This window comes from Phacochoerus africanus, chromosome 1 (assembly GCF_016906955.1).
Source record: "Phacochoerus africanus isolate WHEZ1 chromosome 1, ROS_Pafr_v1, whole genome shotgun sequence".
Classification (NCBI taxonomy): Eukaryota; Metazoa; Chordata; class Mammalia; order Artiodactyla; family Suidae; genus Phacochoerus; species Phacochoerus africanus.
The window spans coordinates 205,123,254-205,143,077 of NC_062544.1; the positions used below are offsets into that span (position 1 = coordinate 205,123,254).

The 19,824-nt window shown below is 42.2% G+C and overlaps 1 protein-coding gene across 2 annotated transcripts in view; it reads left to right on the forward strand.

Moving 5' to 3' along the window:
• ST6GAL1 (ST6 beta-galactoside alpha-2,6-sialyltransferase 1) overlaps positions 1-19,824 on the forward strand; it is a 136,847-nt gene that overhangs the window by 77,499 nt on the left and 39,524 nt on the right. The window contains exon 1 of one of the 2 annotated variants that reach the window (XM_047788576.1): positions 13,014-13,410. The exons of the other annotated variant lie outside the window; for it this stretch is intronic. Within the exon in view, the coding sequence (XP_047644532.1) occupies positions 13,396-13,410 (15 nt within the window). The 5' untranslated portion in view covers positions 13,014-13,395. Of the gene's footprint in view, positions 1-13,013; positions 13,411-19,824 lie in introns of those variants that run through there. 2 annotated transcript variants of the gene reach the window in all.

Genomic DNA, 19,824 nt, shown 5'->3' on the forward strand with positions numbered 1-19,824 from the left:
GAGACTGATCACTTCAGTGATTCTGGCATTTAAGAAATGTTAAGGAACTCTGACTGCCTCCTGCCCAACAGATAAAACTATGTGGAAGGAAACAAGAAACAGCCCCTGATGCAATTCCATGCCTGGGAATTTCTGGAGGAAATTATGTTTAAGACATCAGCAGACATCATTGTTCTCACTCAAGATACAGTTAAACTGGGGGTTGAAGAAAAATGTAAATCATCAGACAACTGTTACCAAGAGTGAAGAGAAAATTCTTTTTTTTTTTTTCTTAATTCAAGTGCTTTATTTAGGAGTGTTATCCAGAATATAGGAACCTGAGACAGAAGGAACAATGCAGATAATGATTTGGTCAAAAGCTTCTGTTGCATCTATTGATATGATCATGGATAAGGCTGTTCCATAAACTACAGATTTTTAAAAATCAATTTTATTTTGAAGAATTTTTAAATGAGTAGGGAAATTATAGAATTTTTATTCTTACTGGTTTAAATTTATTTATTTATTTTAGGTTTTTATTTTTTATTATAGTTGATTTACAGTGTTCTCTCAGTTTTGGCTATACAGCCAAGTGACCCAGTCATATATATGTATGTCATATATATATGTATGTATATATACACACATTCTTTTTCTCACATTATCCTCCATCGTGTTCCATCAGAAGTGATTAGATATAGTTCACTGTGCTATACAGCAGGATCTCATTGAGAAGAGAATATTCTTTTTTTTTCTTTTAAATGATTTTTATTTTTTCCATTATAGCTGGTTTACAGTGTTTTGTCAATTTTCTACTGTACAGCAAGGTGACCCAATCACACATACATATATACATTCTTTTTTTCTCACATTATCATGCTCCATCATAAGTACTAAATATGATCCCCAGTGCTATATAGCAGCATCTCATTGCTTATCCATTCCAAAGGCAATAGTTTGCATCTATTAACCCCAAATTCCCAGTCCATCCCACTCCCTCCTCCTCACAAGTCTGTTCTCCAAGTCCATGATTTTCTTTTCTGTGGGAAGGTTCATTTGTGCCGTATATTAGATTCCAGGTATAAGCGATATCGTATGGTATTTGTCTTTCTCTTTTTGACTTACTTCATTTAGTATGAGAGTCTCCAGTTCCATCCATGTTGCTGCAAATGGCATTATTTTGTTCTTCGTTATGGCTGAGTAGTAGTCCATTGTGTATATATACACCACATCTTCTTAATCCAATCATCTGTTGGTGCTCATTTAGGTTGTTTCCATGTCTTAGCTATTGTGAGTAGTGCTGCAGTGAACATGCGGGTGCATGTGTCTTTTTCAAAGAAAGTTTTGTCTGGATATATGTCCGAGAGTGGGATTGCTGGGTCATATGGTAGTTCTATATTTAGTTTTCTGAGGTACCTCCATACTCTTTTCCATAGTGGGTTGTACCAATTTACATTCCCACAACAGTGTAGGAGGGTTCTGTTTTCTCCACACCCTCTCCAGCATTTGTTACTCGTGGACTTATTAATGATGGCCATTCTGCCTGGTGCGAGGTAGTACCTCATGGTAGTTTTGATTTGCATTTCTCTAATAATCAGTGATGTTGAGTATTTTTTCATATGCTTATTGACCACCTGTATATCTTCTTTGGAGAAATGTCTATTCAGGTCTTTTGGCCATTTTACAATTGGGTTGTTTGTTTTTTGCTGTTGAGTTAAATATGTTGTTTGTATATTTTAGAGATTAAGCATTTGTCAGTTGCATCATTTGAAACTATTTTCTCCCATTTTGTAAGTTGTCTTTTTGTTTTTTTTTTATGGTTTCCTTTGCTGTGCAAAGCCTTGTCAGTTTGATTAGGTCCCATTGGTTTATTTTTGTTTTTATTTCTGTTGCCTTGGGAGACTGATTGTAAGGTTGATGTCAGAGAATGTTTTGCCTATGTTCCCTTCTAGGCATTTGATTGTGTCTTATCTTATGTTTAAGTCTTTAAGCCATTTTGAGGTTATTTTTGTGTATTGTGTAAGGGTGTGTTCCAGTTTCATTGATATGACATATGGCTGTCCAGTTTTTCCAGTGCCACTTGCTGAAAAGACTGTCTTTTTCCCATTTTATATTCTTGCCTCCTTTGTTGAAGATTAATTGACCATAGGTATCTGGGTTTATTTCTGGGTTCTCTGTTCTGTTGCATTGGTCTGTATGTCTGTTTTGGTACCAGTACAGAAACTTGTCTTGATTACTGTGGCTTTGTAATACTGCCTGAAGTCTGGGAGAGTTATGCCTCCTGCCTGGTTTTTGTTCCTAAGGACTGCTTTGGCAATTTTGAGTCTTTTGTGGTTCCATATAAATTTTTGGATTGTTTGTTCTAGTTTTGTGGAAAATGTCATGGGTAATTTGATACGGATTACATTGAAGAGAAGAGAAAATTCTTAATCTTTGGTTTTTCAGTAGAACTCTTTCCCTCCTACGCTGTTGCTGTTTGGTCTTCCCTTCCTCTTCAGCTAATTCCCCTGCCCAGCTATCACAGCACTGCTGTTATGTCCCAGGGGGCATCTTTCTGATGTAACTGATGCTATGCATTCAACTGTTGAGAACTGAGATGATGGAAGGAGAGGATTGTGCTGTCTGACTTGGCAGTCAGTATAATTCTGGTTTAACATTGCTGTTCTTCTGATTTTTAAGTACTTAGGAGCCATATTCTTCCAGATAAGCTTAGAAAGCCTTAATTCTGACTAGGTGGGTAGTTAGGAGTAGTTTTTGTTTTATTTATTTTATTTTATTTTAATTTTTAGCACCCTTCTATATCTAGCCAACTAGAAGAACCTGGGTTTTGTTTTTGAGTTTTTTTGGTTTGTTTGTTTTGGAGGCCAGCTGGGATCAGAAAGTTTTTTATTGAGGTAAGTTTCAGGCCATGGACAAACAAGAATTCCTTGCCCAGGGTTTCCAGAAACCCATCAGACATGCTCAGTATTTAAAAAAAAAAAACAGGTGGGGAATTACATTTATATCAACAAACTTATACAGACCAAGGAAATCATCAAGTTTCTTTGTATCAGGCTGAACTTGTATCATCTGATTGTGGTAACAATGACAGTCTCATGTTGGTCAGAACCTCTTATTGGAAGCAACATTCTTGTCCATTTGATAACAAATAAGAATGCAAGTTGTTAATTGAATTTGGATGACAATCTCTTTCAAAACTTGGCAATCATAGCAGGGGGAAACAAATAACAAGAGGTACTCAGGATGGAAGAATTTAGTAATCAGTGGCTTTGACTAAATAAGGGGAGCTTCTGTTATGTCACTGTGCTAATTACATGTTGGGATGAAGAGAAAACTATGTGCATGATGAAAAATCTACAGCTGAGGACTGTGGTAAATTCTCAGGACTCTACTTAGGCCAGTAGAAATAAATACATGGAAAGTCTCTACTTAATAACTCCTTTAGTACCATTATGCTAGCTGTCACAACAAATAGACTCACTTCTTAATCACCTTGCTCAAAAGCGATGCATGTTGTGTTTACTCATGTTCTATTGCTGATAACTAGTCAAACAGTCCCGGTTCCACTTAGATACAGGATGTGCGTGCCTGCACACTTGTTGAAAAATATAATCCCTGGCTGGGCCACTGCTTTAAGCAACAATTCTATATGGCGGAAAGAGCACAGTTTTTTTGGTGGGGCAGCCAGCCATCACTGACACAAGGAAACAGGAAGAGGGGTCATTGCAAAGTTAAGTGGCAACTCAAGAATTCGTCATCTGAAAGAAATGGGAAGCCATTACAGGGAGGTTTCTGGAGGCCAGGACACACAGACTGCATTATGATTGACTAAGGTAGCTTCTGGGAGCAAGATGGTGCCAAAGTCTCTAGTCTAGGGACATAAAGTTTGGATCCTAATGTATAGATGAAGGTGAAGTTTGCACAATGAGAGGTTAAGAAGGTGGGGTTTGGGGCAGAGAACAAGGTGTTACCAGAAGGTCCACGATGGTCACTGGCAACTATAGTGACCAGTTAAAGCAGAGAGACTCTCAGGTTGTTTAAAAGGTGCCAAGCTGGATAGCACAGCCAAGCTTGCAAGTTAGAACAGTCTGGCTCATGCCCCAGTTTGACGATTTACAATATCTAAGCCTCAGTTTCTTCATTTCTAAAAGAGTATTTTTAACACCCCACCTCACTGAGTGGTGGTAAGAATTAAATTTGGTAACATTACCAAGTTACTTTGCTCCCATCTAGTAAAAGCTCAGTAAACAGGGTCCTGGGCCTTCCAAACTTGGATTGTTGCAACAGCTTCTCAAAAGGCCTTCTTCTTCCTTTTTTTTTTTTTAAACTTTCCCCAACCTGTCACCTGCTACCAGTGATTCTCAGTGCAACAACCAGAATGATCCCTTTCCAGCATAAGTCAGCCAAGTCTGATTTAGAATGAAAGGCAGAGTTTTACAGCAGTCTAAGGATCTCTGTGATCCATACCTCACGCGTCCCTGTGCTCATCTTATACTTCTTCTCCAGGCCTCCGTGCTGTGCTTGAAGCAGGTCAGGTGTGCCCCTGCCTAGGAATTTTGCTGTTCCCTCCACCTCGAATCCTCTTCCCGCAAAAATCTGCAAGAGCCCTCCTTGGTCTTCAGTCTTTGCTTAAGAACTCTCAGTGAGGCTTTCTCTGACTACCCATTTTAAAATGAGTGTCCTGGAGTTCTGTCATGGTTCAGTGGAAAGGAATCTGACTAGCATCCATGAGGATGCAGGTTCTATCCCTGGCCTCACTCAGTGGGTTAAGGATCAGGCATTGCCGTGAGCTGTGGTGTAGGTCACAGACGTGGCTTAGATCTGGTGTTGCTGTGGCTGTGGCGTAGACCAGCAGCTACAGCCCCAATTGGACCCCTAGCCTGGGAACCTCCATGTGTCATGGGTGTGGCCCTAAAAAGACAAAATAATAATAATAATGTCTCCCTGCAACATTCTGCTTTCCTCTCCATCTTCCCTGTGTTAATTTTCTGTGTAGCAATTATCCCCTTACGAAGCTGTGTGTGTGTGTGTGTGTGTGTGTGTTTTAAAGTCTTTACTTACCCTTTCACTGGAAGGCATGTTCTGGGGGCTTAGGGATTTCTGATTGCTTTCTGCACTGTCGTATCTCTACTTTGCTCCCAGTAGAAAATAAGCACTTTCTGAGTGACTGAACCTACTGTGAGTATTGGAGTGTGTTGCTGTTACAGGCTCTGGGACCAAGGCAACTCGGAGGAGCTCAGGCCTCCCTGTTCATTTCCTCATCCCAGACTCCCTAGGTAACAAGGGCTTAGCTCCTCTTAGATACGAAAACATTAAGAGAACAATTGCACTTGAAACCACTGAATTTCAGGCAACTTTGAAGTCTAACAGCAAGGTCACAGGAAACACAGAGGGAGGTCGACAGCCAGATTCCATACATGGCACATTCCAAGGACAAATGACTTAGTTTTAATCAACAAATACATAGCACAAAAAAGAAAAGATAGAGGCCTGGGGAAATGTTATAGACTAAAAGAGTTGAGAGTGGCATATCATCTGGACAAAATGTGCCCGCCTTGTTGGGATCCTCATTCAAGGAATTTAGTATAAAAGATACTTTTGAAGGGACTGGTAAAAGTTTGAAGGTGGAGTGGATATTGGGTGATAATGACCTTGTGGTCGTGTGTGTGTGTGTGTGTGTGTGTGCGCGCGTGCACGCGCATGCACATGTGTGTGTATATTTGCATGTCTTCTCTGGCAAACTCCATTCTGTGAGGGTCAGTGCGTGGGTGGGTAGTATTACAGACAATTCAACTCCACAGAAAATGATTTGAGGGCCTCTACTCTCAGTTCTCCCAAAGATGCTACATAGCGAATCCTATTCTAGATGTCAGGGAGGTAACTTAATTCATGACATAAATGGATGTCTTAAGACATCAAGGTTTAATTTTCTGTGGCACCCCAGTTGAGAAGAGCTGGTGAGGGGAAGTGATATGAAGCCTGGCACTTGCTTTAAATTACTCCAGGAAAGAAAGGGGGGTGAGCATAGAGAAAATAAGATTGGCAAACTGTTGCTAATCTCGGGAGCTGGGTTATGAACACATGGATGTTCATTGTGCTATACTCTGTACCTTTTTGTATGTGTAAAACTTACATAATACAAACTTAATTCTCTTTTCAATATTAGGGGGAGATGAAACACTTCTTCTTGGGGATGAGGGAGGCCTATTTGCTTTTTTCTCTGTGTCTCTATGGGTGTGGGTTGGGTGTGGAGGAAAGAGGCGTGGGTGTGTCGCTTGGGAGGAGCGTGGTATTGATTCAACCCTCCTTATAGGCCTGTTTGGTTCCTTCCTGGCTGACCGTTGACTGATGGAGTGGAGTGGAGCCGTCTCAATTGGTAAGACTGGGCGAGATGCCTGCTGGGGCCAGGGTTTCTACTGCTTGTGCTGGGAAGTGGGTGTCCTACAGAAAGGGAGCTGATGGTGTGGGGAGTTTCCTCTAGGCACCTGTCAAATCGGAAGACAAATATTTCTATAAATATGTGTCTGCTACAGGCACAGAGTTGAAGATCATAGCAAATGGCCTGGGATTTTCCTTCGCCCTGGATCCATTCCGTCCTGAGTTCAGAGCTCTCCTTACCTGTTCTGAATGGCTGGTTCGAGTCTCAGACCATGGAGCATCTGTCTTTCTGTGGTGGGGACTCAGCACCCTCCACAGAAAGAGCTCTATTCAACACGTTTTTAGATAACCTCAGGGAGATATACTCAACCATTTCACAACCGTCTCTAGCAGTGCCTGCCTGGCTGGAAAAAGATCTAATCTCTGTTGAGAACCCCTTTTTTGGGGGGCAGCCTGGCTCTGGAACAGTTGGGGCAGGCAGGAATGAAGACCCTTTTATCTCCAGGGCTCTGATCTAGGGAGGATTTCCTCTTTTCCCCCACACTAGCCTGCAGCTGGGCTGGTCCTCAGAAAATATCTGTCAGCACGGCTACACAGGTGCTTTGTGAGTGTCTTATGGTTTCCTTTCACTCTCTCCTCAGATTCATCAGCTATCAGTTGGTTTCCGTTGCTTATCATATTTCTGCCTTCTCCTGTTCTTCTGAGTAAACTTGCGATTTGTTAGAAATGTTTCACCACAACTCTTAACGTGTGACTTAGGCTGGCTCCCATCGGGAGAGCTGTGGCTGGGAGCTGGGATGCTGTGTCCAATAGCAACCTGGACTGGCTCTGCCAGGGACCCTGGAAGCTGAGCCAGCAGCACCTACCTCAAGCACTAGTGTTGCTGCAGGGATTGAATGAGCTTTACCCAACTCCAGGAGCTTTACCGTGTGTGAAGTACTTAGCATGTGGTAAAAGTGCAATAATGATTAGCTGAAATAAAGTGATAAAGTCTATCATTAAATTTTCAGCACAACCCTGTGGAGGCAATTTTTAGAAGACTCTTATCCATACAGCACAGCTGAAGACACGAGGCTTACAGAAGTTGATAAAACTGGCCTGACATCATATAACTAACGGATAAAAAAGCCAGGATTTGAATCTGGGCTTTCGAGATGCCAAAGTCTAGGCTCTTTCTCCAACGCTGAAGCTTCTCAAATTATTGGTGAAGAGCTGGGTTTTTTCCCCAACCACTTGTATATTAATAGTTTTTAAAATACAATAAGGGAGATCCCAACTAGTATCCATGAGGATGTGGGTTCCATCCCTGGCCTCGCTCAGTGGTTAAGGGACTGGTGTTGCAATGAGCTGTGGTGTAGGTCACAGATGTAGCTGGGATCTGGCATTGCTGTGACTGTGGTGTAAGCCGGCATCTACAGCTCCAATTCGACCCCTAGCCTGGGAGCTTCCATATGTGGAGGGTGCAGCCCCTAAAAAGCAAGAAAAAAATTAATTAATTAATTAAAAAATAAAATACAATAAAAAGGAATTATTGGAATAATGGAATGAAAAAGATATTAAAAATACAAGCTGTATTTTTAAAGTTATTACTAGAATCAACAGGCATACAGCGATTATTTTAAATTACTATAAAAGTCAATTAGGTGTGATTGCTATACTTTTCCCATCCTGGATCTTGATAAAGCTTTCTCGGGCTAGTACTTCAGATTGCCTCAGCATCACCTGGGGGTGCTTTCTGAACCCCATTCCACACTACTTGGATCTGAATGACCGAGGTGGACTTCAGGAAGGTGCATTTTAGCACATATTTTTAAGAATATGTTCTAAATCTGATCATCATTGTTCTCTGCAATCAGCCTCCCCTCTGCAGATTCTAGACAATGAATAGTGGCATGAGTACAGGGTGTTATTCTCTGTCTCCCAACCCCAGCCCCACTATTTTGTTTTTGTTTATTTTTCGAAAATTATTAGGGACTTCCTTTCTGTAGAAACTCACTGACTCACTGTAGAACCTGCTTCCTGATCTCATTTTAGTGCGGTCATCAAACGTGTTTTGAGTGCAGACTGCAGGCTGGGTAGAGGTGGAAGAGACCGCAAGGTGCCTGCACCCACTAGAGAGCAAGTGTCACAGAACAAAGTACAGAACCTGGGGCGCTTCGGAGTATGGAGGTGAGGGAGATGAGGAGGAACCAGCATTAGAGATTATTAAGGAGGAGCACCCGGGAAGGTGGAGAAAGACCCCCAAACTGTAAGTTTTGGAAGCCAGCAGGGGGTCATGACCAAGTGTGTAAAATATGCTGAAGGGCTGAATAAGATAAAGCCTGAGCACTGACCACTTGATTGATAACACGGAGGTAATAGAGGGCTTTGGGGACGTGACACAAGCAGTTCATCAAGATGAGGGATCCTTGACAGAGTGAGTGTAAGTGAGAATGGGAAGAGGGAAGTTGGAAACGGTGACTATGGATAGTTCTTTACCATAAAGGAAAGAAAAAGCGCAGGGGCTGGAGAGTGAAATGGGATCAAGAGGTTTTGTAGAAGGGACAGGGAAATGGAGTTTATTTGTAACACATGCGATGGCCAAGTATGTGACTTTTGCAATGCCATATACCTTTTTCAGTTAATTCCTTCAGTGAAACAGAAACGTTGTCTCCCATAACTTTTTTCTTCAAGCTATTTCAAACTCTCCCTAATTCCAGATGTTACTGTCAAAGAGGAGTCTTCAGATCACTCTTGTTCCTTACACAGCTTAATGTGAATATATTTGAAGAAAATGACATTGCATTGTTTTCATATTTGCTTTATCACTTTTTGGCTGAAGTAGTTTTCTTTTCTTTTTTTAAGGGCTGCACCCTTGGCATATGGAAGTTCCCAGGCTAGGCGTCCAATCAGAGCTACAGCTGCTGGCCTATACCACAGCCACAGCAACACAGGATCCTAGCCACATCTGCGACCTACACCACAGCTCATGGCAATGCCGAATCCTTAACCCACTGAGTGAGGCCAGGGATCGAACCTGCAACCTCGTGGATCCTAGTCGGCTTTGTTAACTGCTGAGCCATGAAGGGAACTCCCTGGCTGAAGTATTTTAAAGCTGATTTCATTTCCAACTACTTCACATACATAGGACTTTGTGAAAAACATAACCATGTATATAACATAATATAATGGTACTATTATTATACCTAACACAATTAACAGTGATTTCTTAATATAATACCTAATCTATATTCAAATATCCCTGCTTGTCACCAGTGTTAATTTCTTCAAAGGTCTGCAGATTGCATGTGAGTGTTGTGTGTCTTAAGCCATTTATTTTTCATGCCTATTGGCTTGTTGATGAAACTAGTTGAATTGTTCTGTAGAATGTCCCACTTTCTGGATTTCTCTGATAACTTAGGACGTCTTTTTCCCTCCCTTTTTTGGCCACATCCTCAGCATGTGGAAGTTCCCAGGCCAGGGATGGAACCTCAGTCACAGCTGTGATAACATTGGATCCCTAACCCCTAGGCCACCAGGGAACTCCTAGGGTGTCTTTTAACTTCTTCTTTTTCTTGTCTATTTTAAAAATTGAAATTGCATATAAAGGCTCGATCATATTTTGGGCAAGAATTTTCCATGTGTGGTGCTGTGTGCTTCATATTGTCTGACTTCAAAAGGCACATACTGTCTAGGTGTCCCATTGCTAGTGATGCTAAGACTGATCAGGTGCAGGCAGTGCCTGCCTCAATCAGGAGAAGTGTTTTTTCTTTTTTTAAAGATAGGATAAATAATAGCATTCCCGTATGCTGATAAGCATGACCTTTGAGAGAGGGCTACCTATGGATCTGCAAGAAAAGGGAGGCAGATTTTAAAGAATGTCCTTAAGTAGACAAGAGTGTGTAGGATCTAGTGGAAAAATGTTGGATTTTGCAAGTGTTGAATGCAACCAATGTGTTCATAGTAATGAGATCATCTGGGCATAGTGCAGGTAAGGTGGGTAGCTGTGGTACAAAGGCATGCATGTAGAAATTCTATTCTGGTTGTTTCCTTTTGCTCTATGAATAAGCAGCAAGTTCATTGGGGAGGGGGAGGGTAAGAGGATTTTTCAAGTGGAGGAAATGATACGTCCTCTAGGAGAGAGGCAGATGAATTGACTGAAAAAGTAGGATATGATTACTGAGAAGCATTAAGGAGCTACTTGAGAAGCATTAAGGAGCTACTTGCAGTTAATGATCATGAACTTGGGGTGAAAATTATCAGCATCGTTGCATGATTGTTTCTAGCCATATTCAGTGACATGCTTGCAGGTGTGGAGCAGGACAGAGAGTTGGTTGGATTTAACCAGGATTGGGGTTTACCCAACCATGTATGATGAGAGAGGTTAACTGAACGATTGACCATGGAATGTAAACTGGATAAGAGAAGGAGGACCTCAAGGAAGGGAGAGACGGTGAGAAGGTGGTAGAGTCAAATCCATAAGATTGTTGGAGTAGGTGTTGGTTGGACTCTGCTGCAGAGGGAGGAGTGGTGATTAGAGAAGGGATACTTGAAATCAAGGCTGGGAAGGGAGTTAACTTTTTGGAAATGACAAGTTCAAAGACACAACCCTGGGAGATACTGAGGTTATAATCATTGGAGTTGAGGATCAAAGAACTGAGAGACCAGGGAGCTAGAGTAATTCTGTAAATGGATGTTAATGAGGGAAGTAGTGTTAGAATTATAGTGAGCCAAGAGCTAACATTCAGGGAATGAAGAAGAGTGTTCCAGGTGGAGAAATACAGCATCAAGATGGGAAGTAGGCAGTGTGATCTGCACAGGGTTGCTGCGAGGATGAAACGAGTGAGTGCACGTGAAGTTCCCAGGCTCAGCAAGTGTTATTTATTGGTTTTCATTCTGAGTCTAAGTAGCTCCAGAGAACAGAGATTAAACCATTGGTTTTATTTTTATGGGGAGGTTGCTTTCTCTTCATTTTAAGACCTTTCTAAGAGATAAAGCTGTTCACACAGCTGTGTGTGTGTGACCCTGGGGAGGTAGTGAATTTCCTGTCCCTCAGTGTATCCAGCAGACAGAATGAAAGATGAGGGTTTAATCTCTTATCAGTTTGCTCATCCCCTGTTTTCAGGTTTCAGCAATGTACATTTTCCCTAGCTACTTGGACATGCGTAACTTTTAGTCACAATGCTGTATGCACCATGTAACATCTTGTGTTTCACTTTTTAGTGTTGTAATATTTTAAGCATTTTCTTCCCTGTTGCTACTTCAGTTCACACACACACACACACTCTCTCTCTCTATATATATATATATTTTTTTCCATCTGGAGAATGTACCACAATTTTTTACTTCCCTATTGCTGGAAGCTGAATTATTAACCTTAGATTTTTCAGATAAATAACTTTGAAACTGAAAGCTATTTTTCTTTTTGCACATGCATAGTGCCTTCTGAAACTAATTCTTTAATTCCATTAATCTGCTTTTAACTCTCACCACATCTCTCTAAGGTAGAGAATTTTTTTACATGTGAGGAAACTGAAATATATAATCTTTTCTCCCTTTGAATTATTTATTCCATTTTATTTCCTGGAAATACATAACTTGGTTAATAGTCAGGAGCTCTTAATTCTACGGCCTGATTACTTTCTAAAAAAGTTAAATTAATTTCTACTGCTCCCTTGAAATATACCAATTTAATTGTACTCTGTCTGGCAATGAGTATTATCATTGTGAAAACTGTGGGCTAATATAAATTTTATAAACGAGTGCCTTAATGTTTCCGTTGCCTCTTTTGGGTTTCTCTTAAGAGTAATCATAATTTCATATGCTCATTAACTGAATTTCCTATTTTGTGATTTGTTTGTTCATGTTGATTGTTTATTTCAGGAGGCTTTTACTGTATGTACCTTTTGCACACCTTGAGTATTGTTTTACTTTTTTTTTTTTTTTTTTGCTATTTCTTGGGCCACTCCTGCGGCATATGGAGGTTCCCAGGCTAGGGGTCTAATTGGAGCTGTAGCTGCCAGCCTACGCCAGAGACACAGCAACGCAGGATCCGAGCCGTGTCTGCAACCTACACCACAGCTCACGGCAACGCCGGATCATTAACCCACTGAGCAAGGGCAGGGACCGAACCCGCAACCTCATGGTTCCTAGTAGGATTCGTTAACCACTGTGCCATGACGGGAACTCCTGTTTTACTTTTTATTACAGTATTTTTTACTGTATAGAGGTTAGAATTTTCATGCAACTGACTCTGTAAAACTTTTCCTTTGTTGTTTTTCTACATTCCATCAGAAAGAAGAATGCTGACAAATATAGTTTTATTTTTAGCTTTTTGAAATTATATTTTTATTTTTCCAACTCCGTTTTAGAAATTTTGGAATATACAAAAAATTACAAAAGATGAAAACACTCATCACCCTTTATTCTGCCATCCAGGGTGTTTTTTGTTCGTTTTTTTCCTCCTTTCTCTTCCTCACATTTAATACTAAAAAATGATTTTTTTTTTCTGAATTTCAGTTAACATTATACTGCTAGAACTTTCACCTATTATCAAATATCTCTTGATAATAATTTTTTAAAAGTCTGTCTCAAGTTCATTTTGGGATGAACTGTATCCCCTTTTCCCCAGACTGCTATTACATATGCCAAACCAGTGACTAAACAGTTCTTTCTTCCCAGATTGGCCTGTGGTGCTTGCTTTGTCTTTCCAGCATGTCCTTATCTAGAATCAGACTATTTCTAGGCTCTCTGTGCTGTTCATGGACCTCAGCCCTGCACCTGTAATTGCCTCTTTTCTCTCTCTTTTTGAGCCCTCAGGGCTTGCCGGCTTGAGCCATACTGGGGCCACCCTGGAGTCTAGCAGAAGTGTCTGTCTATCTTGTTAATCTTTAACTCTGCCCTTGCTGGGAAACAGCTCTTACCTCCTCTTTTATTTACTTATTTTTGATCATTCTGAGAGAAGTGAGTCTTGGCCGCCAGACCCAATAAACCAAACATCCCTCCCATGGAGAATTGTGCTGGTTCTTGAGGACCTGGAGGGCCTGCCGCCCCAGGGGAATGAGCCAGAAGCAGGTAAGGAACACCTAGAGGAGAGGGGTACGGAGGCAACATGGCAGTTCATGTTTTATTCAGAAATGACATAGTGAAGTGTGCCAGCAGGGGTCACAGAGTCTCAATGTCTGGCCACAGCTTTGGTGTTTTCTTCCTTCCTTCCTTCCTTTATTTATTTTAGTTCTTAGTCAATGAGGGGTGACGACAGCTGGTTTGCCTATTTCTATAAACCATATATGTATTTATAAAATATAAAATACTTGAAGTTATTCCGTAAATCAGTCTACCTTTTAAAAGAACCTACTATGTGCTAGGCCCCGCCTTTGGTACTGGGCATGTATGGATGACTAGCCCCCGGGGCGGGAGCCATCCTCTGGCTGGGATTTTCTGTTGGTTCAGTGTTGGCTTGTTCTCTGTAGGTAATAAAGTGAGTTGTTATTTATTCTTCTGGAAGCCTAGTGGGGATTGTGAGTATTCGTTGAGACAGTCCCATTGGTTCAATAATCCTTTATTGAATACCTACCATGTTCCAGGCACTGTGTGGAGCACTGGGGTTTCAGAAGTGAGCCAGGAGAGGTTTCCCTCTAGCAGGGGGGTCAGCAGGAAAAGCAAGCATTCCTAGACACTAGATGTGAGCAGCAGGGAGTAAGAATAGTGACGAAGGAGGCCAGGAACCGAAAGATAATGTTGTCTGGTTGCCAGGCAAAGGGACAGGGGAGAAACTGCAACAGTGTAAAGTACCAGAGGCTTAAGGGGTCACCCGAGGGATGCAATTGGGAAATTCAAAGCTTGGGGTGTTTGCCTGAAGGATTTGGGATGGAATATTTACCACTCCTTTCCTTCAGTTTGGGCTGCTTAGATGAAACTTCTTCAGTCTCTGTGGCTCTAGAGCAGCTTCAGAGATGAGATTGAAGCTCTGGATGCCAGCTGGTGGGCTTGGAGCCTCAACAGAGGGTGGTGGTCAAGAGAGCTGGGAGCCTTCATGTGAGCTTTCAGATGAGTTCCCTGGGGCATTCATGGCAGAGCACTGGCCTGAGGCTGTCTTAAAGCTGTAGGACTGTGTTGTGGCTGAGTGTTTGGGGAACTCTTCCTTCCTGGGAAACTCAGCCTTGGAGGATAGGTGCTGGCAGGAAGCTCTTCTGGGTCTCAGCTCAGGGAGCCAGTGAACCAGGCTCCACTTCCCTACCCCCTGTCTTATTTCACCCAGGCACATAAAATCTAAGTCCCAATTCTTCCATTTCCAAATCACTCTAGCAACTTTGAAAATTATTTATATTTTCAAAACTTTAGGTTTATTTCCCTGGTGGTCTGGCAGTTAGACTCAGCACTTTCACTGCTGGGGCCTGGGTTCAATCCCTGGTCTCAGAACTGAGATCCAACATCAAGCCGCTGCACACCTGTGGCCAAAAGCAAATAACCAAACAAATAAACAAAATAGACAAAAAAAAAAGGGAAAACTTTAGTTTTTTCAGTTATAAATGGAACTAGTAAAATTTTCTCTGCTCATCTCACAGGGCTGTATTGGGTCTCATAAACCTAAGTACATGAAAGGGTTGCCTGAGTGGTCAAACAGTGCAACGTGAGTAATGTCAGTGCTGAGGGTTAGGGTGATTTTCTGTGATTGTCTGGCAGATTAAGTTGCCTCTCCAGTGACTCTGCTTTCTGAGTCGTGGTTGGTCCACACTGACTTTTCACTGTGCTTTTTCACAGATGCCTGTCTTTTAGTGCAAAGACCAATGACTTTTAGTCACACAGACCTGGGTTGGAATCCTGGTTCTAGCACTAGTTAGCTATTGACTTTGGAGAAGCCCTTAATTGTGCAGAGCCTCAGTTTCTCCATTGTCTTAAGAGTTGCTATTAGTATCTAGCCCATCGTGGTACAGTAAGAATTAAGTGCAATGAAGCAGGTAAAGTGCCTACCAGATAGTTGGTGCTTCTGAAATCCTACTTTCCTCTCTCTCCTGGTTTTTCTTCCGTTGTCATAGAGTCCTGTGATTAGCTGTGTTAGGTGTCTGGGGAAATTGAATTGCTTCGGTTTCTGATGATGCCACAAGCCCCTCCCCCATCTCATGATCTTAAGTTTGAATTCTCCCTCTGTGTACGTTTCATCACTTCCAAAACTTGAGCGCCCAAGGCAGGATCCTTCCCAGAGCCACTGGTTCCTGAGGTCTAGGGTGGTGGTAACCACTGTTTGGTTGTACTGTCAGTGGATTCCAGGAATGGTCTGGATGCCACTTAAAGAATATCAATGAAGTAGGGTCAAGACAGTAGAGTAGGAAGACCCTGAGCTCACTTCTTCCCATGGACATGCCAAAACTATAACTACATATAGGATGATTTTTTCTAAGGAGGACCTGAAGACTAGAATAGTTTTACAATCAAGGATATAAAGAAAAAAAAAAAACCACAGCAAGGAGGGGGTAGAGTCAGAACCCACACACCTGGCAGGTGATCCACAGCAGAAGGGGTATCACAAACTTGGAGGTCCTTCCTAACAAAGTGTTCAAGCCACCTTGGGGACCCTAGCCCTGGGGACCAGCACCAGGAAGATGAGACCCCTCAACCTGTTTTGTGCACGTGTGTGTGTGTGTGTATGTGTGTGTGTTCCAATGAAGCTTTGTTTACAAAACAGCTGGCTGACAGATTTGGTCCTTGGCTGTAGTATGCTGACCCAGGCTCTAGTGTATTAACTCTGTGATGGCAGATTCTTGTTTTGTGCCCTGTCAAACCTCCAGGGCCTGGAACTGTACCCTCAATCGTTTGTTGTTGAGTGAATGAATGAATGAATGCGTGGAGTTAGGGGTTAGCTGGAGTTGTGAGGATTATGGACATGTCATATTAAATTCCTGACATGTGGGAAGTGCTTGCTTATGTTTGCTGAATAATTCATCTGCTGTCTCTTCACTCTGTACTGTACATCCAGATGCCGGTCAAAGAAGGACTGGTTGGTACCCAGGTCGTAGTCGAAGTGTGCGGCCTCCTCGGGCTTCCTCCAGCCAGCCAGCTAGCCACGACCCCAGCAGAGTGCGCAGCATTGAGTGGTATGTGTCATGGCACATGCCGCCCACGTTGATCAAACTTTTGCCATGGTTGCCACTGCCGCTGCCAGCAGCCTGGGGCATGGCTCGGCGCTGCCTCCCCTAGGCTGGCTAGGTGCCGGGATTCGCAGACTGCTGCTGTAGCAGCAGTGCAGCAAGAACTGGGGTGATTGCAGTGGTGGCGCCAGCTGCTGTTTGCTGTTTGCTGGCCCACTGGTGCCCACAGAAGGACTCCTTCAACTGGTTTTGAAAGCCAGTGGGGTTATGAGCGGGAGAGCTGGAGCACTGTCGGAAACTGAGACTATGCTCATGAAGGGCTTGGGCATGAGCTTACTTGCTCCCAGTCTCAGTGTGAGCCAGTGGGCTGAAAAGCAGCCGGCCCTCTAGCCAGCCCGCCAAGGCCTCACTAGCACACCCCTAGTCCCCTCCTCAGCATGTACCTGGCTTCTCAAACTGTCCCCCTTTGCCAAGGCAGCAGCCCCTCATATGCCCTGGGAGAAGTCTTGGCCCATGCAGGGCTGCAACCATTTCTCATACCATGTACAAAAATAAACTCAAAATGTATTAAAGACTTAAATGTAAGACCTGAAACCATAAAACTCCTAGAAGGAAATATAGGAAGTATGCTCTTTGACTTCAGTTTTTTTTTTTCTTTTCTTTTTAGGGCCACACGCTCAGCATTTGGAGATTCCCAGGCTAGCGGTCTAATCAGAGCTACAGCTGCCGGCTACACCACAGCCATAGCAACACCAGATCTAAGCCATGTCTGTGACCTACACCACAGCTCACAGCAACGCCGGATCCTTACCCCCCTGAGCAAGGCCAGGAATCAAATACAAAACCTCATGTTTCCTAGTTGGATTCATGTCCAGTGTGTCAGGACAGGAATTCCTGACTTTGGTCTTAATGATAATTTTTGTTGGATCTGGCTCCCCAGGCAAGGGAAACAAAAGAAAAATTTAAAAATGGAACTACATCAAATTAAAAGCCTCTTGTGCAGCAAAGGAAACCCTCAGCAAAATGCAAAGGCAAATTATTGAATAGCAAAAGACATTTTCAAAGGATAATCTGATAAGGGGTTAATATCCAAAATAGATAAAGAACTCATACAATTCAATATCAAACAAACAATCTTTCCAATTTAAGAATGGGCAGGGGATCTGAATAGACATTTTTCCAAAGAAGACATACAGATGGTTGACAGGCAAATGAAAAGATGGTCAACATCACCAATCATCTGAGAAATGCAAGTCAAAACCACAATGAGATAGCACCTCACACCTGTCAGAATGGCTATCATTGAAAAGACAAGAAATAACAAGTGTTGTCGAGGATATGGAGGAAAGGGTACACTTTTGGTGGGAATGTACATTGATGCCTCTACTATGGAAAATAGTATTGAGTTTCCTTAAAAAATTAAAAATAGGGTCACCATGTGATCCATCAGTTCCACTCATGGGTATTTATCCTAAGAAAACAAAAACACTAATTCAAAAGCTTTATGCACGCCAATGTTCATTGCAGAATTATTTACAATTTACAATTGCCAAGATATGGAAACATCCCGAGGATCCATCAACAGATGAATGGATAAAGATGTGATACACACATACACACACACACACACACACACACACGAATGTTACTCAGCCGTAAAAAGAATGAAATCTTGACTTTGTGATGTGGATGGGCCTAAAAGGGTATTATGCTAAGTGAAATAAGTTAGACTGAGAAAGACCAATACTATATGGTTTCATTATATGTGGAATCTAAAAAACAAAACAAAGAAATAAGTATAACAAAACAGAAACAGACTCACAGATACAGAGAACAAACTCGTGGTTGCCAGAAGGAAGGGCAGTGGGGGAATGGGTGAAATAGGTAAAGGGGATTTGAAGTACAAGGTGCCAGTTATAAAATAAAAAGTCACAAGGATGTAATGTAGCACACAGGGATTACAGGTGATTATATTGTAATAACTGCATGGTATGTAATCTATAAAAGTATTGAATCACTGTGTTTTACACCTGCAACTAATACATCATAGTATAAGTGAACTATGCTTTGATTACAATTATTCTTCACTTATACTTGATGAAGGACCTGAAGTTCAGGTTGATGAGCCATGGCCAGTGCTCCACTCTGCCATCCTTTGCTGTCCCACATTTCCTCCACATGGCCCTCATGCCCAGAGGCTGCTCTAACCTTCTGTGCCCGTACATTTACCTAGTTCTAAGCCCACTAACGCCATTCTTGTTTGGCTGTCCCAGCACTCAGTGAACGAGACAGGGCAGAGATGATTACTCCACAGCAACCTAGGTGCAGAGAGGTTAAGAGACTTGCCTAAGGTCACCAAGCATGGGGACAAGAAGCCAGGTTTTGTGATACCCAGTTCAGTATTCCTACTTATCCTGGGTATCCTTAGGAGCAGGCTTTGTAGAAATGGACTATAGATTCTTAATCCGTTAGCAAAACCCGGGGGGTGTTATCTTTGACTCGTTAAGGTAAGTAACCTTAGTTACTTCGGGGAGAATTTAATGTTTCCCAGAAAAATACATTGTTTGAGTTCAAAGTGCTTCCATTTTCTGTTCAGTTTCACAATAAGTTCTGGGAAAACGAAGTAGGTCTTTACCCAGATACAAACGGGGCTGTTTAGGCTCTATTTGCTTAGTGAAATCCGTTTTTTTGGAACTTTCAGATGTTCCGTCCATGGCATTGTGAAAGGGTCGTGGATTATGGAATCAAGTGCACTTGGATTTGAATCTAATGGTACTGTTTCACTCAGCTCTGTGGTCCTGGGCATTTCTCTTAACGTCTCAGAGCCTCTGGTAGCTATTCGATAAAAATGGAGATTATAGCACCTTCATGGCTGGTGACAGGGCCTTTCTGCACAGCAAAGAAGCTGCCTTTTGTATTAGATTATTATAAACATGGGCTCACTAAAGTTGTAGACCACAGTGCCCCTGAATTATGATTAAGTTAAATGAAATAACATCTTTTGTGCTTAATGCATTTTTATTTTCATTTCCTTAATTGGTCATATGTCTGCTATCTTACCAAGAGTTCCTACTTTCTACCATGAGGTGAATCAGTTTCCTGCTGTTTGCTAGGACTCTTGCAGAACGCCATAAACCTGAATGTTATGTTGTGAAGCAAACCTTTGGTTTTCTTCTCATGCAGAAGTCCCGCATCACAGCCCTTAGAGAGATGCATCACAAACCTGTGACACTGTGGCGAGAAGTCTCTTTCTGGCCGTTTTGAAACAATGGGCTGGTTGGGGTTTTTGGATGCTAACTATTATATCTGGAATGGCTGGGCAGTGGGGCCCTTCTGTGCAGCACAGGGAACTGTGTGTAATTGGGTCACTTTGCTGTATAATAGGAATAGAAGAAACATT